Source organism: Tachypleus tridentatus, chromosome 2, assembly GCF_004210375.1.
Source record: "Tachypleus tridentatus isolate NWPU-2018 chromosome 2, ASM421037v1, whole genome shotgun sequence".
In the NCBI taxonomy this organism is placed as follows: Eukaryota; Metazoa; Arthropoda; class Merostomata; order Xiphosura; family Limulidae; genus Tachypleus; species Tachypleus tridentatus.
Genome location: NC_134826.1, coordinates 136,401,274 through 136,427,144, shown reverse-complemented (window position 1 = coordinate 136,427,144; position 25,871 = coordinate 136,401,274). Strand labels below are relative to the sequence as shown.

At 35.4% G+C, this 25,871-nt stretch overlaps 1 protein-coding gene across 1 annotated transcript in view; it reads right to left on the bottom strand.

The window, feature by feature from the left end:
• LOC143245202 (E3 ubiquitin-protein ligase Rnf220-like) overlaps positions 1–8,192 on the bottom strand; it is a 73,681-nt gene extending 65,489 nt beyond the window's left edge. Inside the window, exon 1 of the mRNA XM_076491258.1 lies at positions 7,120–8,192. Within this exon, the coding sequence (XP_076347373.1) occupies positions 7,120–7,248 (129 nt within the window). The 5' untranslated portion in view covers positions 7,249–8,192. The remainder of the gene's footprint in view (positions 1–7,119) is intronic.
• Between the last annotated feature and the right edge of the window lie 17,679 nt (positions 8,193–25,871).

Here is a 25,871-nt window from a genome sequence, read left to right as displayed (position 1 = left end):
GATTGCTGTTTGACTATAAATTGCTAGCTAAATTCAACCGCGTTTCTCTAACAGGAGAATTACCCTTGCAAATGGGTAATTTCTGAATAAAAGGGTCAAATCTTTACTACAGCTTGTTTGACTTCAAAGTGGGGGTCTCCATTCCCTCCCCAGCTGAGCAACATCCTACCCATGTTGCACAGCCGGCGTCTTTTCGAAAGAGCTTTCGCACCCTTAAGACATTAAAATTATACATACAGTTACAACTAACTGTCTGGTTTTCTTACCTCCTTGAAATTCTTAAACAAACAATAAACCTGGCTTATAGCTTCTTTTATTTCTGCAGTAACAAATATACTTGTATATAAATATGTATAAGCAATGAAAACTATACAGATGTCTCAGCTGAATTACCATAATGATACAGAAAAAAAAAAAAAAACTATCACGTAAGAAACAGGCATATTAGAACTTTAAATATTTATTGTTTCTACGCTTGTAAAACCACTTTTTTTCTACACCAGACTTAAAAACCGGTTATCAGATAAAAAGAGTTAAAGAAAATATAGATTCATTTTACATCAAAAATCTAATCTCCAACTGAAAATGTTCCAGTACTGTGACGCAACAATGGATGATAATCTAATCTTGCTACATACTGTAGCAAATGGAAGATCATCTAATCTTGCGACACTAAAGTTGAAAATGATTTATTACTGTGACACTGAAATGGAAGGTAATCTAATCTTATAACACTACAATGAACGATGGTTTAATCTTGCGGCATTACAATGGAAGAAAATCTAATATTATGATACATCAGTTGAAAATAATCTAATACTGTGACACTGCAATGGAAGATCTAACCTTACGACACTACAGTTGAAAACGATCTAATATTGTTGCACTGCAATGGAAAATATCTAACCTTGCGACTGTAAAATGAAAGATCATGTAAAATTGTGACACTACAACGGAAGGCGATATAACCTTGTTAAACTAAAATGGAAAAATAATATAATCTTGAGACACTACAGTTACAAATCATTTAACGAAGTAACGACACCTGTTTGTTATTTAAAGTTTATATGTTCTACCTGATACCAGTTCAACCCAGTTTAAACAACAGTGCCGACACATGTTGGTTAACATGTATAACATATATATTGAAATCTTTGTTATTTTGTTCAACTAAGAAGACGAGGTCTTGTAAAACTGTTTGTTATCTTTTACTTTTTAAAATTTGTTTTCATACTTTTTCAGTATACTATCCACTATGAGAAATTGACACCCAGAGAAAATGATGTCTTTAACAATGTTAAACAGAAGGCATACAAAAGTATTACAACCGTTTTAATCATCTAGGTGGAAACAACACTACAGAAGCACTACACTACCGTTTAGTTAACCATCACGACAGAGAAAGCGAGACAAAACAGTACACTACCGTTGAGTTAACCATCACGACAGAGAAAGCTAGACAAAACAGTACACTACCGTTGAGTTAACCATCACGACAGAGAAAGCTAGACAAAACAGTACACTACCGTTGAGTTAACCATCACGACAGAGAAAGCTAGACAAAACACTACACTACCGTTTAGTGAACCATCACGACAGAGAAAGCTAGACAAAACAGTACACTTCCGTTGAGTTGACCATCACGACAGAGAAAGATAGACAAAACAGTACACTACCGTTGAGTTAACCATCACGACAGAAAAAGCTAGACAAACACTACACTACCGTTTAGTTAACCATCACGACAGAGAAAGCTAGACAAAACAGTACACTACCGTTGAGTTAACCATCACGACAGAGAAAGCTAGACAAAACAGTACACTACCGTTGAGTTAACCATCACGACAGAGAAAGCTAGACAAAACAGTACACTACCGTTGAGTTAACCATCACGACAGAGAAAGCTAGACAAAACACTACACTACCGTTTAGTGAACCATCACGACAGAGAAAGCTAGACAAAACAGTACACTTCCGTTGAGTTGACCATCACGACAGAGAAAGATAGACAAAACAGTACACTACCGTTGAGTTAACCATCACGACAGAAAAAGCTAGACAAACACTACACTACCGTTTAGTTAACCATCACGACAGAGAAAGCTAGACAAAACACTACACTACCGTTGAGTTAACCATCACGACAGAGAAAGCTAGACAAAACACTACACTACCGTTTAGTGAACCATCACGACAGAGAAAGCTAGACAAAACAGTACACTTCCGTTGAGTTGACCATCACGACAGAGAAAGATAGACAAATCAGTACACTACCGTTGAGTTAACCATCACGACAGAAAAAGCTAGACAAACACTACACTACCGTTTAGTTAACCATCACGACAGAGAAAGCTAGACAAAACAGTACACTACCGTTGAGTTAACCATCCAGGAAGAAGAAATGTGGACAAAACATCACACTACTGTTCATTTATCCATCAGGTAGAGAGATAGATCAAAGATAGACGAAACGCTCCACTAGCGTTTAGTTAGCTAACTATCCAGGACGGATAAATACGAAAAAAAACCAACATACTAAACTACCGTTTAGTTAACCATTATTTGACAGCAAGATGAATAAAATACTGCAATACCGTTTAGTTAACCAACCAGGTTAAAGCAAAATGAATAAAAAGTTCCACTATGTTTTAGTTAACCATGAATATGATATCTTTTAGTTAACCATGACGTTGAGAGGAAGATGGACAAAGTGCTCCATTACCGTTTGCTTAACCCTCATGTTAAAGCAAGATGGAGAAAACGATCAGTTACCGTTTAGTTAGCCATCATTTCAAAGGAAGATCAACAAAACGTTCCTCTACCATAAAGTTAACCATCATGTTATAAGAAGAAAGGAACGTTCTATTGCCGTTTAGTTAAACATCTGGGTGAAACAACATGAAAATAACGTACTACTACCGTTTATTGAACCATTTAGGCGAAAACAGCATAAACAAAACGCTTTACTATTGCTTTTTAACCATCATGTTGAAATCAGATGGACAAAGCGTTCTGAGACCATTTTAGTTAACCGTCATGTCAGAGTAATATGAACGAAACACATTACCAACGTTTATTAACATCGTGCTAAAGCAAAGATGGACAAAACTAGCGTTTAGTTAACCATCATGTTGAAATCAGATGGACAAAATTAGCGCTTAGTTAACCATCATGTTGAAATCAGATGGACAAAACTAGCGTTTAGTTAACCATCATGTTGAAATCAGATGGACAAAACTAGCGTTTAGTTAACCATCATGTTGAAATCAGATGGACAAAACTAGCGCTCAGTTAACCATCATGTTGAAACCAGATGGACAAAACTAGTGCTTAGTTAACCATCATGTTGAAATCAGATGGACAAAACTAGTGCTTAGTTAACCATCTTGTTGAAATCAGATGGACAAAACTAGCGTTTAGTTAACCATCATGTTGAAATCAGATGGACAAAACTAGCGCTTAGTTAACCATCTTGTTGAAATCAGATGGACAAAATTAGCGCTTAGTTAACCATTATGTTGAAATCAGATGGACAAAATTAGCGCTTAGTTAACCATCATGTTAAAATCAGATGGACAAAACTAGTGCTTAGTTAACCATCATGTTGAAATCAGATGGACAAAACTAGTGCTTAGTTAACCATCTTGTTGAAATCAGATGGACAAAATTAGCACTTAGTTAACCATTATGTTGAAATCAGATGGACAAAATTAGCGCTTAGTTAACAATTATGTTGAACTCAGATGGACAAAACTCTCCACTGCCGTTTAGTTATTGTTTGTTTGTTTTTTGAATTTCGCACAAAGCTACTCGTGAGCTATCTGTGCTAGCCGTCCCTAATTTTGCAGTGTAAGACTAGAGGGAAGGCAGCTAGTTATCACCACCCACCGCCAACTCTTGGGCTACTCTTTTACCAACGAATAGTGGGATTGACCGTCACATTTTAACGGCCCCACGGCTGAAAGGACGAGCATGTTTGGCACAAAGGGGATACGAACCCGCGACCCTCGGATTACGAGTCGCACGCCTTAACGCGCTTGGCCATGCTGGGCCTCCGTTTAGTTAACCATCTTGCATAAAGAAACATGAAGAAAACACTTCACTGCCTTTTTTAAAAGCCCCCCAATGGCTCAGCGGTATGTCTGCGGACTTACAATGCTAAAACCCGGGTTTCGATACCCGTGGTGGGCACAGCACAGATAGTCTATTGAGTAGCTTTGTGCTTAATTCAAAACAACGACAGCTTTTTTAATCGTTCAGGTAAGTTTAACCTTTTTATTCTAAATACAAAAATACTTAGCACAACGAATAATTTTAATTTTTCATAGGGTTATCACAACTATATTGTTTTATGGTTCTCTTGACAAACAGTTGAATGTTATCTGAAGAATTCTACATATTATAATCTCAAAAATAAGTTTTTAGAGCAGTTTAGAAGCATTACGTATTAAACTGAATTAAATATAATCACAATTCTGTGTTTACTGTGACTCTGTAGTTATTGTGTGTGTAGTATAAACACTGTCGTCATTGTGTGTGTAGTATAAACACTGTCGTCATTGTGTGTGTAGTATAAACACTGTCGTCATTGTGTATGTAGTATAAACACTGTCGTCATTGTGTATGTAGTATAAACACTGTCGTCATTGTGTATGTAGTATAAACATTGTCGTCATTGTGTGTGTAGTATAAACACTGTCGTCATTGTATGTGTAGTATAAACACTGTCGTCATTGTGTATGTAGTATAAACACTGTGTCGTCATTGTGTATGTAGTATAAACATTGTCGTCATTGTGTATGTAGTAAAACATTGTCGTCATTTTTGTGTGTAGTATAAACACTGTCGTCGTCATTGTGTGTGTAGTATAAACACTGTCGTCATTGTGTATGTAGTATAAACACTGTCGTCATTAGTATAAAACATCGTGTAGTATAAACACTGTCGTCATTGTATGTGTAGTATAAACACTGTCGTCATTGTGTTGTAGTATGTAGTATAAACACTGTCGTAATTGTGTGTGAAGTATAAACACTGTCGTCATTGTGTGTGTAGTATAAACACTGTCGTCATTGTATGTGTAGTATAAACACTGTCGTCATTGTGTATGTAGTATAAACACTGTCGTCATTGTTGTGTGTGAAGTATAAACACATTGTCGTATAAACATGTCGTCATTGTGTGTAGTATAAACACTGTCGTCGTAAGTATAAACACTGTCGTCATTGTGTATGTAGTATAAACACTGTCGTCATTGTGTGTGTAGTATAAACGCTGTCGTCATTGTGTGTGTAGTATAAACACTGTCGTCATTGTGTATGTAGTATAAACACTGTCGTAATTGTGTGTGAAGTATAAACACTGTCGTCATTGTGTGTGTAGTATAAACACTGTCGTCATTGTGTATGTAGTATAAACACTGTCGTCATTGTGTGTGTAGTATAAACGATGTCGTCATTGTGTGTGTAGTATAAACGCTGTCGTCATTGTGTGTGTAGTATAAACACTGTCGTCATTGTGTGTGTAGTATAAACACTGTCGTAATTGTGTGTGTAGTAATAAACACTGTCGTCATTGTGTGTGTAGTATAAACACTGTCGTCATTGTGTGTGAAGTATAAACACTGTCGTCATTGTGTATGTAGTATAAACACTGTCGTCATTGTGTGTGAAGTATAAATACTGTCGTCATTGTGTGTGTAGTAATAAACACTGTCGTATTGTTGTGGTGTCGTCAAGTATGAAAACTGTCGTCATTGTGTGTGTCGTCATTGTGTGTGTAGTATAAACACTGTCGTCATTGTGTGTGAAGTATAAACACTGTCGTCATTGTGTATGTAGTATAAACACTGTCGTCATAGTATAAACACTGTCGTGTGAAGTATAAACACTGTCGTCATTGTGTGTGTGTAGTATAAACACTGTCGTCATTTGTGTGTAGTATAAACACTGTCGTCATTGTGTGTGTAGTAATAAACACTGTCGTCATTGTGTGTGGTAGTATAAACACTGTCGTCATTGTGTATGTAGTATAAACACTGTCGTCATTGTGTGTGAAGTATAAATACTGTCGTCATTGTGTGTGTAGTAATAAACACTGTTGTCATTGTGTGTGAAGTATAAATACTGTCGTCATTGTGTGTAGTAATAAACACTGTCGTTACTATGTTCATAGTATAAACGCTGTCATCGTTGTTTACATACTATAACAGTGCGTCGTCAAAAGCGTTACTTGAGCTTTAAAACAGTTGTTACCTTTCAGTCGAGACGAATATACATATAATTATTATTAGAGTAACAAAGGAACAGTTAGTGAAAAAAACTAATGGTACATGTTTTACGTATAAACATAATTAGTGCCATCTTATATCTATCTTTTTATAGACGGCCCGGCATGGCCAAGTGTGGTAAGGCGTGCGACTCGTAATCTGAGGGTCGCGGGTTCTCATCCCCGTCGCGCTAAACATGCTCGCCCTCCCAGCCGTGGGGGTGTTATAATGTTACAGTCAATCCCACTATTCGTTGGTAAAAGAATAGCCCAAGAGTTGGTTGTGGGTGGTGATGACTAGCTCCCTTCCCTCTAGTCTTACACTGCTAAATTAGGGACGGCTAGCACAGATAGCCCTCGAGTAGCTTTGTGCGAAATAAAAAAACCAAAAAAACCTTATCAATAAAAGTGTTAATACCCATACCAGCCGTTCTGAGATACATTTTTAACTCAAGTGGGTTCCTCGTCATCAAGAATTCATTAGATACGAATAAGCTACTAACGTCAATAGTACCAGAAGATGGGATGGTAAGCACGTGCTCGACGTTAAAACATAGCGTAAAACAGACTTAACGACACAGAGAACTTACGTTAGAACATTTAGGAAAAGCTTATTTCTGTTTCATGGCAAAATATCACATTACTTATTTAATTAACAAGTTTAATAATTATAATCCTACGAAAAACGAGAATATATTAATTAAACGTTTGAGGTTTCATTAATTACTAGTAATTATTAATGAATCAGCGACACGCCTTTATCTGAAGAAAGTGATTATTTTGAATCAAAACTTATCGTAGGTAAAAAACAAACAAACTACAATAACATTGGGGTCGACGGCTGAGCCCTACCTGCATACTGCCGGGAAACTTGAGTGGTGCTGGGAAAAAAGCTGGCCTCCCACGGAAACCGCCGCTGTGACTAGCCATGCCTTGAGTTGACGTAACTTGAGCCAAAGTTCGTTGTGCTTTGTTAGACATGAGTTAAGTCAAAATTCTGAAACAGTGAAGCCAAATTCCGGTTTCCTTCACAACGTTGTTACGTTCATAAGGTATTAAAAATCTAAACACGGAAAGAAAGGCACCGGGAGTGACATTCCGTAAGATATAGCATGTGTTGCAATGCTTGATTTGATAGTAAATTGATATGTGAGAACTGGATTTGTCCAGCGAGATTTGATGGTCCCTTCTCAACTACGCTTAAAAAACTTCATCATAAACAACGTGCACTATATCTAAACGTTCTGCTCGTGTTACAATTAAAAGTATAGAAAAGAACTATTGTTGTAAATAACACAGTAAGATTTGAAGTCCTAGATTCCAGACTCTTCCGCTAGAAACAACTATATCAATTACACGTGCACTGCACAGTACCAGACACTGGCTCGAGCGCACAGATAACTCCTTTCCGTGACAAACTAACGTCTAAACGCGCGTTCAAGTTTTTCACGATCTCACGTACTTAATATTCATTGGTTAGGAGCTTAATAATAGAAAAACTGTTAATCTTGCCAAATGCCACATAGTTTAAACGTTTTTTAAGAGCACAGCCTAACCCTGGGGACAACTTTCAAGACGAACTGATAACCTCTTTTCAAGGAAAAAAAAAATCAAACCTCAATTGCTTAGACGCCAAACTTCTCTACCAATAACACTACAGAAAATCTGAGGACTAAACAATCCGCGTGGGCTGGGCTAAAATGTGCTTTCAGAATGCTATTGGTCAGGAACTGCATGTTCGTCACAAGTGGGTAAATACGTATCTTGTAGCCCACTCACAGTCTGTCTGCATCGAGGTTTCCTCCGTCGGTCTGAGAAAAGCCCGTGACTTCAGAATGTGCTTCTCTTCAACTCATTCTAAAGAAGAGTTTAGATCGATGCTTCGAACGACTTTGTTTTCTAACTGAAAGAATCTCTGTAGAACCGTCCCCAAAGCTCTGGAATTGTGGGTAATTGCAGGTAGTTACATTGTTTATCAGCGCCATCTAACACCAATATTTAAAAAAAAAAATGTTCGACCACTAAAATAATGGTTAAAAAATAGAATTTTGTTTTTTTTTACGCTGAGCTCTTGGAGGAAGGATAGCATTGAGAGTACGATAATTTATAAGTTTAAATATTTCTTTAATCCAGTACTAGTTTATCAGCACCCATTATTACTAGTTTAAATTTATTACGAACATAATACGAGCTTAGTGTTTGTTTACATATTTTCTTCATTAAATGAAATAAGAAAGTTAACGACAACTGATTAAGTAATATATTATAAAGTCTGTGTTTACAAAACTTAATTAAAAGCAGACTGTTAAACAATGTATCGTGATTTGATTCAATGGAAACGTTTTATTTACCGCAAATAAATCACTCTTTGTTACCAAACCTTCGTGGGTCAATAATTTTGTTGTGTTAAACGAATTCATTTCATTACACATTACACACTCTAATTACACCCTTTACGATCAGGTTCGTAGAAATTATAATAATTTAAAACTTATTTACTTGGTGTTACACAAATATGTATTCAATGTTACTTCCGTTTCCTAGTGGGTAAATTTATGTACTTACCTCACTAAAATCCTGGCAACTGAGCAAATAGTCCAATGTGTTTATTTGCGCTTAACGACAAAATAAAAAAATATAATCCTAATGTATATAATTAAAAAAAGGAACAAAAACATGTAAATTTTTAAACAGCACAGCATTTAATATGTTTCAGAGTTTGTTTCACCCTTTAAACACACCATATGGTGACCTTAGTTATCATAGACCATTATTCCACGATGACAAAAAACCCACTTAAAGTAGGAAAATGTATTCTAAGGACGGCTGGTATGGGTATTAAAACTTTAATTAAAATAAAGTACAGAACAAGGCTTCGACCTTCTTAGGTCATCTACAGGTTAACCAGAGATGGTCGAGACGTTGTGCCGTACATTAATTAAAGTTTTAGTACCCATACCAGTCGTCTTTAGAATACGTCACAAATTATGTTCTCAATTTTACATTTGGTGAAAATGAACATAAAATATTAAGTTTACAAAATTGTTTCCCGCTCGTGATGTACATTTGTTAGTTTAGTGTTTAACGTTCTTGTTTTTATTATTTCCTTTTCTTTGTAAGTTAAATTCCATTTTGAACGAGTGAACACAAATACGAATATAACTTGAATTATGACTTCTAAGACTATCTTGTTTGGTTATTTGTTTTGAATTTCACGCAAAGCTACTCAAGGGCTATCTGCGCTAGCCGTCTCTAATTCAGTAGTGTAAGACTAGAGGGAAGGCAGCTAGTCATCACCCTCCATCGAATAGTGGGATTGACCATGACGTCATAACACTCCCACGGCTGAAAGGGCGAGCATATTTGGTGCGAGCGGGATTCGAACCCGCGACTCTCAGATTACGAGTCGAACGCCTAAACCCACCTAGCCATGCCGGGCCAAGACTATCTTGATCTTGAAACGTAAAATATGACTGTCAAAATAATTTTGATCTTGAAACAGAAACATGAGGTATGACTTCCAGGACTATCTTGGTTTGGAAGCGCACTGATATTTTTTATCAGCCATTTTTGATTGAAACTGTGTGTTTAGAAGAAATTCTCGAATCGCAGAAGAGACAGACATGTCAGAATAATAATTAAAACACCGAATACTTTATAGTTTCACGATATCTTTTCTCAGAAAAATCTGTGGAGATTACATACAGTAAGAGGAAGTATTTTTATGTGGTGTTCACTGTTCAGTGTGGAATGTAATTGTTCAGTAATGGACTGAATGAAAGGGTTTGTACTTGAGCGATGTTACTGTCAAATCTCGCACGCACTTAGTAACTGCTAACAATGCTCGTATAGCCACGTCATATTACAGCTTGTTTTTGAAAGTACAAATCACGATCACACAGTCAAATTTAGCAAGGGTTGATGTCAGTAGATGTGAAAACAGACAGCAAATATAAGAAAGATATAATGACAAACTATATGGGAACCAATGAACGAACGGAGAAATAAGCATGGTTAATACCCTCTTTGAGCAAACAAGTGTCAGGTGGAGACATCAAAATACGTCGCTTTAACTTATAGCTAGTCTCTTGCGTTTCTTTTCTTGTTAATTTAAACGTTGGATCTAATTTGATTTAAACGTTGGATCTAACAAGTGAAAAGTACAAAGGTGAGTTGCGAATTTTTTTTCCATTTGAAATCACACTCGCTAAATACACGTGTTTCGTACGAACAAATAGGGTTGTTCTTGGGAGAAACTGCTCGGCAACGAATCTTAGGGTTCACATCATGGAAAACCGAATTTCGATACTCGTGGTAGATTTACGCTTAACAACAAACAGACGAATCTCTACTTAACACATGAGAAATAGCCACACTGTTCTCAGAATACCAATGTTAATATCATGGTCATACGTTTCACAACAGAATAATTCCGAATTATTGTTTTCTACAATGTTATACAACTTACATTAGGATTGATTAAATTCTAATCTTGAGTCGAAATCCATAGTGTTTCACAAACTCAAAATTACTGTTTCAAAAAAATAATACACACGTTAGTACAACGTTTTGTAAACTAAGCTATTCAAGATGCAACGTTATATTTTTGTAATGACATAGTTTTGTTTTTTGTTTGTTTGTTTTTCAATTTCGCACAAAGCTACACGAAGGCTATCTGTGCTAGCCGTCCCTAATTTAGCAGTGTAAGACTAGAGGGAAGGCAGCTAGTCATCACCACCCACGTACAACTCTTGAGCTACTCTTTTACGAACGAATATCGGGGATAACCGTTACATTACAAAGCCCCCACATGGTTGGTGCGACAGGGATTCGAACCCGCAAATTACGAGACGAGTGCCTTAATCACCTAGACATGCCGGGACATATGACATCGTGATATACGCGCTAGTATCATTTTCCCTAAACTAAACCATTCAACATGTACATTTTATATGCATTTGTGGTATCAGTATTTTACATGTGCTAGTACGGTGTTTTGTAAACAGAACCATTCAACTTGTATATTTATATTTTCTTGTAATGAAATTGTTTTACACTTGCTTTTATCATGTTTGACATGTAATTTCATATTCCCTTGTGATGAGATCGGAAAGACATCATTGTTGGTTATTTTGTTGTTCGTTTAGGAACAATTAAGTTTCATACCGGTACCTAACTATTGTTTATATACTGTCACACTATTCTGAGATTCCTAACCCTAACCTCCTCCGACATATTTTATACCGTTCTCCACATTATGTTCAGTAATTTAGTGTCATTGACAATTCTTGTATTTACTTTCTTAGTATGTAACTGAAATGTTACTATAACGTCTCTAATCAGGAGGTCATGATCCCACAATTTTATATAGAATGAATTTCATGTGGAGATTCTGTTTGGTTAAGAGCATGAATACAACCAACTCTGGACATGATCACAAAAACATTACATCAATATCCTACATCTCTCTATATATGGAAAGGTCGGTATACATTGATGAAATTCGTCTTTTACTTAAGCCTTAAATTTAAACGAAGTGAGAAGGGGTCGGTAGTCTATATCGATATCATTGTTTGAACGAAAAAAAACTTGATTTTTTCCCAAACCAAAGTAATAAAGTCAAAGATAATTATACACTTACTGTTTTAAACTCCTTACTGGAATTCACTGGTGAGTGTCATAGGTAAAATAAACAGGAAAGTGAATACATTCAGATAAACGAGCACAAAGGACCTCTTTATATCGGAGAGGTGAATATTAATCCATAATAGGTCCTTTCTTTTTTGACATAGTGTCATTGAATATTTGTTGCTTAAAAACAACGCTGAGAAATACCAATACGGGTTTTAAAAATTTGTACTACATTACGTAAAAACTGAGGGTTTCAATAACAACTCTCCTGCAGGACGGGTTTGTTTAGTAGGATATGATAATGAAAGTTAGATGAACAAAATATCTAATGAACTTCAGATATCGAAAGCTTTTTTACTCAATCTTTGGATGACGAGGTGTTTTCGTTTAGACACGTTGTTGAGAGATGTAATACAAAATAATTTAGGGGGCTAATATAGAAATTGGAGATTATTTGATTCCATTAGCACGGTGTTTTAAGGATGTAACAACTCTGTTCCTGTAGCCAGTGTTACACGGTTCATGAAGCAGTATAGTAGTTGTTCACGATCTGTAAAGTTTATAATAAATGTTCGTGATTTGTAAAGTTGGAAGTAACTGTTCGCGATTTGTAAAATTGATCGTAACTGATCACGATCTTTAAGTTGGTAGTAACTGTTCGTGGTTTGTAAAGTTGGTAGTAACTGTTCATAATTTATAAAGTTGGTAGTAACTGTTATCGATCTGTAAAGATGATAGCAACTGTTTATGTTCTGTAAAGTTTGTAGTAAGTGTTCGTGATCTGTAAAATTGATAGAAACTGTTCATTCTCTGTAAAGATGATAGTAACTGTTCTTGATCTGTAAAGTTTATAATAACTGTTCGTGACCTGTAAGGTTTATAATAAATATTCGTGATCTCTAAAGTTCATAGTAACTTGTTTATCGTAAGGCTCACAGTAGATGAGTCTTTTGTGTTATATTCATGTAATTACGTTCATTAATGTATTTTAAAGTCGATGAATATACGTCTTGTAAACATAGTAGGTTTGGTGTTCGTGTTCACTGTACAACACTGGTGTTTATAGTGCAAAGTGATTAACTCTACGTTTTGTACTCTTCAGTAAAAACACAGAAAACTGAATAACATAATTTCAGTATTTGTAAGAATTAGTTTCATACATGAGTACAATGTTTTCTATAATTATTCTTTCTTTGAAATGACTGATCAAATTTTGTTCAGTTGACTGTTAGTGTAGTTATTAGTAAAATACAATTCTAAGGCTGAGAGTTTATATAAATGCGGATTTGTTTGTTTTCTACAAAAAGAAATGAAACCGATCAAAGCGTGTACAGTTTACCACTAACTCATTGTTAAGTGAAGTATTATTCTAATGCTAAGAGGTAACATAACTCCTGAGTTTTATTACCATAACAAAGAAATGAAACTGATCAAAGCGTGTACAGTTCACCACTAACTCAGTGGTAAGTTAAATATCATTCTAACGTTAAGAGTCAACATAACCCCTGAATTTTTCCTTTTCTTTTAGTGTACAGTTTACCACTAACTCAGTGGTAAGTTAAATATCATTCTAACGTTAAGAGTCAACATAACCCCTGAAGTTTTCTTTTTCTTTTTGTGTACAGTTTACCACTAACTCAGTGGTAAGTTAAATATCATTCTAACGTTAAGAGTCAACATAACCCCTGAAGTTTTCTTTTTCTTTTTGTGTACAGTTTACCACTAACTCAGTGGTAAGTTAAATATCATTCTAACGTTAAGAGTCAACATAACCCCTGAAGTTTTCTTTTTCTTTTAGTGTACAGTTCATCACTAACTCAGTGGTAAGTTAAATATCATACTAACGTTAAGAGTCAACATAACCCTGAAGTTTTCTTTTCTGTTTTTTTGTGTACAGTTTACCACTAACTCAGTGGTAAGTTAAATATCATTCTAACGTTAAGAGTCAACATAACCCCTGAAGTTTTCTTTTTCTTTTAGTGTACAGTTCACCACTAATGTCGTAATTACGAGAACAAACTTCATTCGCAGGTTTTCTGCTACGGTACACATTTAGCAAAGTTCGGAGTTTAGACGAGTAATGAGTTTCTCGTGATGTCGTAATTAAAGTTAACAGTTTCCCAATATCAAATTAGCGGTTACTCTTAATTAATTTTAATTACGCTTCATCAACATTATGTGTACATTTATAGCTCCTAGGCCTACTGACGTGATCGACCAGTCTCCTTTTCTCTATCTTCCTCCTAAATAGGGTTGGTTTGTGCGCAGCCCTTTCCAAGTTGTTAGAGCAACAGGACTGCCGAATCTAGGGACAAATAGCTTGAGCGTGATTTTATTCATTAACACCCTCAACGTACAGGTCTATTTACCTAATTCCTAAAACTCAGTCGGGTATGGGATCTGTGTCCCTCTATATGAAAGTAAAGGAACTAATTAAAATGTAATAAACCGAAACAATCACTGGCTCGACTATACGGTGCACGTGACTGAAACCTGCAACGTTGACTTATGACTAGGAAGAACACACGAGTCATATGCCACATGTAGAAACAACGGTTGCGTAAGCATCCTCAGAACGTGTCATTATCCTTAATAGGATATCTCACAAACAGAGCCGTTTTACCAAATCTTATCCGTCACTTACGAATACAGTAAACCACACGTGTTAACCTCTTGACACCTGTCCACTCTCAGAATCTCAGATCGATTATTATGTTTGTTTTTACATATGTTACTTCCTTTTGAACTCCAATATACTTGTTCAAATGACACGTATAAAGGCCCAGTTTTATTGGGCCTGCACTTCACGTCTCCACTTTCCAGCATATACATGTTACATCTCCAGTCTCCAGCACGTTCATGGCGGGTCTCCAGTATCCAGCACGTACCTATCAGGTTTCCAGTCTCCAGCAAATGCATGTTTTGTACACAAATCAAGACAAAAATATAGATTCACCCCCGTCTTGAAAGATCCACATTTCGTAAGTACAGTTCGAGAATGTGACATGAATCTTTAAAAATACAAAAGAGAGTGCTCACACTAACTGTATTTAATTTAGAGCCGAACACATTGAGGCATTTTATTAATGTTGCCCTTGTTTATTGCTTTAATCGATAAACAAACATAAGGAAAACATGAAAGTGGTCTCAAAAATATAATCACATCCGTCTTGTAATCGATAAACAGACAGAAGGACATCTGTACGGTGAAAGTAGTCTAAAAATCACATCTGTCCACGAATCGATTGCCACACATATGTTGTGTCTCTCAGGTGATCTTTATTTTGCGAAATAATAGTAGTTATTGCGTTATTAATTCGAGTGAATAAGTGGAGAGAGGTGAACCATTTTATATCAGCAAAAGCACTCCGTCAATCGCTGTGTACTGTGTATATAACAAAAAATGCCATTGTTGTGAAAGGGTTATACAGTCATATAGCAAGAAACTGTGACTGTATTTTAGTACACTACATATGTGAACGTTACAAGCAAATACAACCAAATGAGCCAGATTTATTCTGGAACGCATTATATGTCTCTATATCCTATTTGATATCAAATCAGCCTCATACCGTTAATTTACTTTCTGCTAAAAAAATTCTGAATTAAAGCAACTTTACATCCCAATTTAACTGTAAAAATAACTGCTTAATTACTATGAATTTGTAATTAAAAGTTGTCCAGTAAGATACTGCGGAATTTTTACTCGAGTTCAAAACTTTTCGCATTCCATTAATAGCTGTCACGGAATGTGTTCATCTCAACATTGAATTTAATAAAAATTGTAGCAATTAACGAATTATATTAGCAACGTGTATATAACCATTTATCTAATATAAGTCGACTTTCTAATAAGCACTACGTCCACCACCAACATACACACACAAGTAAATCTGAAATCTCATTACTTCATAGTCGATTATTCTATGTAGTACTATATTACACGAAACTAATCTCAGAATTAGAAATATATAAATGATTATGTTTGTTTCTTGGATAAGAAATAACTTTCACTGAAAACTGTATATATTTATTATATATATATGTTAAAGATTTCTTTCATTTTTTTCACCATGGTTAAATAAAACGAACTGAAAACCTAACCTACAGATTTTTACTCACTATTGTTCTTTGCCAGTTAGTTTAGTAAACATTGTAGATGTAGTATCATTGCAAGGAACAGTATTAACAATGTGAAGAAAATTGGTGATAAAAATACAACATTAATAAGGGAAAGAAAGTTGGTGATACAAAATACAACATTAATAAGGTAAACAAAGTTGGTGATACAAAATACAACATCAATAAGGTAAACAAAGTTTGTGATACAAAATACAACATTAATAAGGTAAACAAAGTTGGTGATACAAAATACAACATTAATAAGGTAAAGAAAGTTTGTGATACAAAATACAACATTAATAAGGTAAACAAAGTTGGTGATACAAAATACAACATTAATAAGGTAAAGAAAGTTTGTGATACAAAATACAGTATTAATAAGGTAAACAAAGTTGGTGATACAAAATACAACATTAATAAGGTAAACAAAGTTGGTGATACAAAATACAGCATTAATAAGGTAAAGAAAGTTTGTGATACAAAATACAGCATTAATAAGGTAAACAAAGTTGGTGATACAAAATACAACATTAATAAGGTAAAGAAAGTTTGTGATACAAAATACAGCATTAATAAGGTAAACAAAGTTGGTGATACAAAATACAACATTAATAAGGTAAAGAAAGTTTGTGATACAAAATACAGCATTAATAAGGTAAACAAAGTTGGTGATACAAAATACAGCATTAATAAGGTAAAGAAAGTTGGTGATACAAAATACAGTATTGATAAGGTGAAGAAAGTTGGTGATACAAAATACAACATTAATAAGGTAAAGAAAGTTGGTGATACAAAATACAGCATTAATAAGGTAAAGAAAGTTTGTGATACAAAATACAGCATTAATAAGGTAAACAAAGTTGGTGATACAAAATACAACATTAATAAGGTAAAGAAAGTTTGTGATACAAAATACAGCATTAATAAGGTAAACAAAGTTGGTGATACAAAATACAGCATTAATAAGGTAAAGAAAGTTGGTGATACAAAATACAGTATTAATAAGGTAAAGAAAGTTGGTGATACAAAAGACAGTATTAATAAGGTGAAGAAAGTTGGTGATACAAAATACAGTATTAATAAGGTAAAGAAAGTTGGTGATACAAAATACAACATTAATAAGATAAAGAAAGTTGGTGATACAAAATACAGTATTAATAAGGTGAAGAAAGTTGGTGATACAAAATACAGTATTAATAAGGTAAAGAAAGTTGGTGATACAAAATACAACATTAATAAGATAAAGAAAGTTGGTGATACAAAATACAGTATTAATAAGGTGAAGAAAGTTGGTGATACAAAATACAGTATTAATAAGGTGAAGAAAGTTGGTGATACAAAATACAGTATTAATAAGGTAAAGAAAGTTGGTGATACAAAATACAGTATTAATAAGGTGAAGAAAGTTGGTGATACAAAATACAGTATTAATAAGGTAAAGAAAGTTGGTGATACAAAATACAACATTAATAAGATAAAGAAAGTTGGTGATACAAAATACAGTATTAATAAGATAAAGAAAGTTGGTGATACAAAATACAGTATTAATAAGGTAAAGAAAGTTGGTGATACAAAATACAGTATTAATAAGGTGAAGAAAGTTGGTGATACAAAATACAGTATTAATAAGGTAAAGAAAGTTGGTGATACAAAATACAACATTAATAAGGTAAAGAAAGTTGGTGATACAAAATACAGTATTAATAAGGTGAAGAAAGTTGGTGATACAAAATACAGTATTAATAAGGTAAAGAAAGTTGGTGATACAAAATACAACATTAATAAGATAAAGAAAGTTGGTGATACAAAATACAACATTAATAAGATAAAGAAAGTTGGTGATACAAAATACAGTATTAATAAGGTGAAGATATATAAATACTAGATAAGTTAGTCGTAACTAACGTAAAAGAAGTAATGCGTAGTAAACATTTGATAATAATGCTAAAAAAATGATCATGAAAAATGACAGTTGTAGCATTGGTAACTAAAGTAAGTAACTACAAATAATGATGTTTGTAAAAGGGGTAATTACTAATATTTACAGGATTAATAATATTGGTTTGAAAAGTGCTCTGATGAAGAAAGTTTGTTATGAGAGTAAGTAACAAAATTTACAAAATAAAGGTAGTGATAATAGTTGTCGAAATAGATACTACAAAAAATAAAGTTGCCAGTGAGTGTAAAAAACAAACTAGTTGAAAAGAGATGTTGGCAATGAGGTTAGAGTTAAGGAAGTAGATCGTACAATAAAGGAAGTTGGCAGTGAGGGTAACAGGGCTAGGTACCAAAGAAAATAAAGATTGGTAAGAGTACAGAAAGTAGATCGTACAATAAAGGAATTTGGCAGTGAGGGTAACAGGGCTAGGCACCAAAAATAATAAAGATAGTTAAGAGTAGAGGAAGTAGATCGTACAATAAAGGAAGTTGGCAGTGAGGGTAACAGGGCTAGGCACCAAAAATAATAAAGATAGTTAAGAGTAGAGGAAGTAGATCGTACAATAAAGGAAGTTGGCAGTGAGGGTAACAGGGCTAGGTATCAAAAATAATAAAGATAGTTAAGAGTAGAGGAAGTAGATCGTACAATAAAGGAAGTTGGCAGTGAGGGTAACAGGGCTTGGCACCAAAAATAATAAAGATAGTTAAGAGTAGAGGAAGTAGATCATTACAATAAAGGAAGTTAGCAGTGAGGGTAACAGGGCTTAGCACAAAATAATAAAGATATTTAAGAGTAGAGGAAGTAGATCATTACAATAAAGGAAGTTAGCAGTGAGGTAACAGGGCTTAGCACCAAAAATAATAAAGATATTTAAGAGTAGAGGAAGTAGATCGTACAATAAAAAAGGAAGTTAGCAGTGAGGGTAACAGGGCTAGGCACCAAAAATAATAAAGATAGTTAAGAGTAGAGGAAGTAGATCGTACAATAAAGGAATTTGGCAGTGAGGGTGACAGGACTAGGAACCAAAAATAATAAAGATAGTTAAGAGTAGAGGAAGTAGATCGTACAATAAAGGAAGCTGGCAGTGAGGGTAACAGGGCTTGGCACCAAAAATAATAAAGATAGTTAAGAGTAGAGGAAGTAGATCGTACAATAAAGGAAGTTGGCAGTGAGGGTAACAGAGCTTGGCACCAAAAATAATAAAGATAGTTAAGAGTAGAGGAAGTAGATCGTACAATAAAGGAAGTTGGCAGTGAAGGTAACAGGGCTAGGCACCAAAAATAATAAAGATATTTAAGAGTAGAGGAAGTAGATCGTACAATAAAGGAAGTTGGCAGTGAGGGTAACAGAGCTTGGCACCAAAAATAATAAAGATAGTTAAGAGTAGAGGAAGTAGATCGTACAATAAAGGAAGTTGGCAGTGAGGGTAACAGGGTTAAGCACCAAAAATAATATAGATCGATAAGTGGAGAGGAAGGAGATCGTACAATAAAGGAAGTTGGCAGTGAGGGTAACAGGGCTTGGCACCAAAAATAATAAAGATAGATAAGAGTAGAGGAAGTAGCTCGTACAATAAAGGAAGTTGGCAGTGAGGGTAATGGGTATAGAAATTATTAACGAGCAGAATTTTAACAAGACTACTCACGTTTTCTGAATATGTCAGTAATATTTAAAATAATTCCTTTTAAAATGTGGGTATTTATTTTCAACTATATAAAAACTCAAAATTCGACTTTCTAGTAGCTTTAAATATTTCAATACAATCGTAATAAATTTTTAAAATGTGTTGCGTAATTCTGTTAGTTTTAATTATGTTTGGTTAGTAGGACTGTGAAGAAAATCAGCTTTTGTGGTTTTCTTTCTTACTTCGATAACAAACTCAAAGTTCGGGAAACAATCAATGTTTTAACTATCACCTTCCTCGTATTGGATTGGATTGGTTTGTTTTGAATTTCGCGCAAAACTACTTGAGCCCTATCTGCGCTAGCCGTCTCTAAATTTGCAGTGTAAGACTAAAGGGAAGGCAGCTAGTCATCATTGCCCACCGCCAACTCTTGGGCTACTCTTTAACCAACGAATAGTGGGATTGACCGTCACGTTATAACGCCCTCACGGGTGAAAGGGCAAGCATGTTTGGTGTGACGGAGATTCGAACCCGCGACCCTCGGATTACGAGTCGAGTTTCTTAACCACCTGGCCATGCCAGGGCCTTACATTAGACTGAAGATGTTCCCCGGGTCATATATGAATCCCATTGAGCTCTAAGCTTGGCAGGGCCCGGCATGGCCTAGCGCGTTAAGGCGTGCCCTTCGTAATCTGAGGGTCGGGGTTCGCGCCCGAGTCGCGCCAAACATGCCCGCCCTCCCAGCCGTGGGGGCGTTATAATGTGACGGTCAATCCCACTATTCGTTGGTAAAAGAGTAGCCCAAGAGTTGGCGGTGGGTGGTGATGACTAGCTGCCTTCCCTCTAGTCTTACACGGCTAAATTAGAGACGGCTAGCTCAGATAGCCCTCGAGTAGCTTTGTGCGAAATTCAAAAACAAACAAACTCTAAGCTTGGTGTGGAACGTAGATATATCATCTTATACCTATGTGCATATAAACGTAACACTTATATCTGGCCAGCTTGGCTATGGCAATTTGTTTTTTCTCAGCTCTTGTCGACAATATTCCCAATGTTACTGCGCGTGCGATTAGGCCGACTAACTGTTATAAGCATATTTTCTGCCAGCTTACTTCTATTGAAGTACAGCGACGTATGGATGACGAGAAAACGAGCCAATCTCAACACTTGAAAGTGGAACGTGTCGATAAATCAATGTAGAAGTATCGGTTCAAGCCTCGCTCAGCGTACAGACTTCACCAAACGCTGTGATCTGTCCCATGCACTGGTCTTAAAACCAAGCTGGTATTAAATACCACATGGTCTGACATGAAATCACATTCTTATGACCTCAAATGGCGTATACTATTAAATTCAATTTTAAAAATTTTAATGTTCCATTTTTTTTATTCTAGTTTCGTTTTTTTAGATGCCCTCTGGAATCTTAACATGGGCACTTTTAGCGCATGCTTCAAAGCCAGGCTGGTTTGACCATCAGATATAGAATATTAGGTTATCAGGGAAATGACAGTGACAGGCTTAGCATCAACGGTTATGATATAATTCGTAGTGAAAACTAATATCGACTGGCTGCTAGCACCAGAAACGGAGGTCGTGATACAGTTCTTAATAGAAAAATAAAATCACGTAGCGGCTAGCATCAGAAACCGTGGTTGTCATAGAAACTAAAATCTCGTGGCGGATAGCATCAGAAAACCGAAATAGATTTTGTTTGGTTTCTTTTGAATTTCACGCAAAGCTACACGAGGATTATTTGCGCTAGCCGTCCCTAATTTAGCAGTGTAAGACTAGAAGGAAGGCAGCTAGTCATCACCACTCACCGCCAACTCTTGGGCTATTCTTTAACCAACGAATAATGGGATTGACCGTTACATTATAACGCCCCCACGGCTGAAAGGGCGAGAATGTTTAGTGTGACGGGGATTCGAACTCGTGACCTTCGGGTTATGAGTCGAGTGCCTCAACCACCTGGCCATGCAGGGCCCCGAAATTCATAGATAGAAAGATAGATAGTGAAGGGATAAACGCTCGTAGGAGTTGCTATTCAATCAATAATATTGTTTTCCACTAAAAATAATAATAAAGCATATGAAAAGACGCAGGCCGAGTGTTCGAGAATCCAGGCACCGATTAATTTAATTTCTTCGAAAGGAGTAGAGTTCGCCCCAAGGGCGGAACCGTGCTCGGATTCACTAGTGAAAGAATCTCTCCCAGTGTCACTGTTATCCGGCTGGAGTAGTCTTCTATTATCTATCTTAAAACACAAGAGTTCCTGATAAAGTAAACTACGGAGTTTCTCAAGCGCGTGGAAACTTAACATTTGAGTAATATCTACCATGTTTAGACACCGTAAAATTTTGGTCCCAACGGGCTTCCGTACAGTACAGAGAACATGATGAGGCATATCCTTCCGCCGATTGTGTCTTCAATAAATGTAAGACCAGTTGGTATGAGAAAGTTGGCGTTCTTATGTGTATTCTCTTGGGGAATAAACAGAGATGGGTTCGAAAGTAAAACTTAATTTTTTATGGGGTTTCTCGTTGTGTGATTTGAGCTAACCCAACTGTACACCAGGGATGTAAGCATTTCAAATAAAAACTCTGTTTCTGTTCGACGTGCAAACGATTGTCCAGTGTCTCTATTAATATAAAACTGTCCAGCTCTGTCCGACATGCAGGCGATTGTCTGTAAACACTGCACGTCACATAACTATATTAATATACAACTGTCCAGTTCTGTCCAACATGCAGGCGATTGTCAGGCAAAGACTGTACCTTACGTAACTATATTAATATACAACTGTCCAGTTCTGTCCAACATGCAGGCCATTGTCAGGCAAAGACTGTACCTTACGTAACTATATTAATATAAAACTGTCCAGCTCTGTCCGACATGCAGGCGATTCTCTGTAAAAACTGCACGTCACATAACTATATTAATACACAACTGTCCAGTTCTGTCCAACATGCAGGCGATTGTCAGGCAAAGACTGTACCTTACGTAACTATATTAATATAAAACTGTCCAATTCTGTCCGATAACTAAGACACCTTTTAACCAATCACACGTTGAACTAAAAGACTGACCCATCACTCACTCTCGTTAACACACTAACCTATAAAACACTGAACTAAGAGATTGACTCATTTGCTCTCAGTAAGACTTCTTTTGACCAACAAAATAGTTTAAGATTGACAGAGTTATCATGAGAAACATTACAGAATGTTACTGTGGTTTGTAGTTTATTTCTTTGATTAACTATATGGTTATGTTACAGGCTGAAATAAACCTGTTGTCACGTATATATATATATATATATATATATATACATATGTATATATAATAAAAAACTAGGTCCTTTTTCAATGTCTAGACGTCGCTGTCAGCACAGAATGATAAATATTCTCCTTTATTACTTTCAAGTATTAAATCAGGCTTTCCAAGTTGTGTTTTTTGGGTTTTTTTTTACGCAGCCGTCTCGATATGTATAGAATATGCATGCGGCTAAATATCTAGTAATATTTGACACATCATTTTTTATTGAATTTAAAGGTTGTTTCACTTTGTGTATTACGTCGCATTAGTCTATGTGACAAACTTTTTTGAGGAAAATTATGTCGGAAAGTATATTTTTCAGATAATTTTTCTAAATTGACGTTGGAATTACGTCTGCTTCATCTCATGAACGTATCATTAAAGACTTTATGAAAAATGATAGAAACATAAATGAAATCCTCCACGGTTATTATATGGACTTCCAATGTTAAAATCCGCGGCTTCATCCCTCGTGGTGGACAGAGCGTAGATGGTCCACTATGCAATAAAACAAAACTTCTTTACTGTTTTCAGCATAAAGTATACTTCCTTAAGAGCCGGGATGGGTTTTAAATAACTGTATAACCTAAGAATAATTTCGAAGGCAAAGTTTTGATCAGAAAAAAAAAGAAAGTGAGTCAAAATCCATCACTGTAAGCTTAGTGTGGCCAGGTGGTTAAGGCATTCGACTCGTAATCTGAGGGTCGCGGGTTCGAATCCCGTCGCACCAATCATGCTCGTCCTTTCAGCCGTGGGGGCGTTATAACGTGAAGATTAATCCCACTATTCGTTGGTTAAAGAGTAGCCCAAGAGATGGCGGTGGGTAGTGATGACTAGCTGCCTTCCCTCTAGTCTTACACTGCTAAATTAGGGACTGCTATTGCATTGCAGGTAGCTCTCATGTAGCTTTTCGCAAAATTCAAACCATCATTTACTAGTTCTACGAATCTTTAATATTCTTATATGACATCATGCAAATAACCACAATTCAATAATATAATCTATTGCTTATTTACCATAATTTACTAACTCGTCAAATGTTCATTGCTGTCGTATTACACCAGAGACGCTGAAAAATCTTTGAAGATACTTAACCAAGCAAATTTTTAGCTGAAGGACCTGAATCATTACTTTTAGGCGACACTGAAATAAGACTACAGATATTTAAGTACGTTATATTAAAACAATTTTAGACTGCAAATTATTAATTCAAATGACAATTTAAGAGTGGACATAAAGGTCAAGGTGAGACCTTATTTATATCCGACCATGATATGGAGTCTTTGTAACGCGAAAAATAACAAATAAAATGAAATACAATAGTCGCCTTGTAAGAAATACTGGTTATCAATTATAATAGGTTTCCGGTCATATTGCCTATCCAACGTCAAACTGCGGGAGAATGGAGCAACTATTCGTGCTACTTTACGTGGAGACAAGCTGGTTAACTGTTCTATGCATCACCTAGGGATAAACGCAAGAAACCCGTCGTCATCGTACACTCGATCGTTTATGGAAAGTCTGCAGGATAGATTGATGTGCTTTGGATGTGAAAACTTTACATCAAAGCCATTCGGAATGGCACGTGTGCTGCAAGTCTATTTTCAAGACGCATAAGATACATCTTGGTCACACGTTTCCGACATGAACAATAGTGACGTAGTGATGTTCCAAACATTTTTTTTAAATATCACTTTCCCAACTCTCTGTATTCATAAACTTTGTAATTACTTATTTGTACACAACGTTTAACCATCTCACTACGCAAAAGCGTTTTTGATAAAATATCTTCGACGAAAACTGCACTCATTGTGCAATCGATGATAACGAAATTCGACAACAATAAAAACTGATATCGTGTATTGTAAAGATCTCTGTCTGAAGCGATCGCCTGATTCAACATTGTTGTGGTTTTAACCTACTGTAGTCTATTATGAAACACGTAAATACAATTATTTTAAAATTGTTTTACTCTAGGAATGTCTTCTTTGCTTGTAATTGATTCTAATACATTAATGAAGATTTTAGCATCGCAAAAATTGTTACATAAGGTGTTTAAAGCAAAGTATACTGGGATTGTCACAGTAAGGTATCACAAGAGTTGTTACATAGGGTGTTTAATGTAAAATATGCTTTAACTGTTACATTAAAATACCACAAGAATTGTTACATAGGGTGTTTAATGTAAAAATGCTGTGATTGTTACCTTAAGATACCACAAGAATTGTTACATAGGGTGTTTAATGTGAAATATGCTGTGATTGTTACGTTAAGATACCACAAGAGTTGTTACATAGGGTGTTTAATGTAAAATATGCTGTGATTGTTACATTAAGACACAACAAGAGTTGTTACATAGGGTGTTTAATGTAAAATATGCTGTGATTGTTACATTAAGATACCGCAAGAGTTGTTACATAAGGTGTTAAAAATAAGCTATTCTAAGATTGTTACATTAGAATATCGCAAAGAGCTGAAATATAGTTTTTTTAAAGTACACAATGCTGAGATTGTTATATCAAGATATCACAGGAGGTGTTATGTAAGGTGTTTAAAGTAAAGCATGTTTGAACTGCTACATTAGAATTATTGCAAGAGTCGTTCCGGTTTAGTACACTGTGACTTTAATGTACAGTGTGTACAATACTGTAATTCAGTTGTATAGTCTAGCAAACTATGTACTTTGAAGTGCTAAACATGTAGTTTCCAACACTCTTTACTTTTGATGTACCGCGTATTTAATAATGTAACTCAACTTACAGCTAATAAACTCTGGAGTTTGATTAGCGTATGTGTAGTTTCGTACACTCTGCACTTTGATTACTGTTTATGTAATGATAGATTTTCTCTATTTAAATCTGTTTAGTTTGATGAAAGTTGTTTAGATGTTTTGCTGTTTAAATCACTTCAACATTTTCAAAACTTTTATTTATATCATGGATTTCACTGTACAGAAAAAAAAAAAAGATCTTC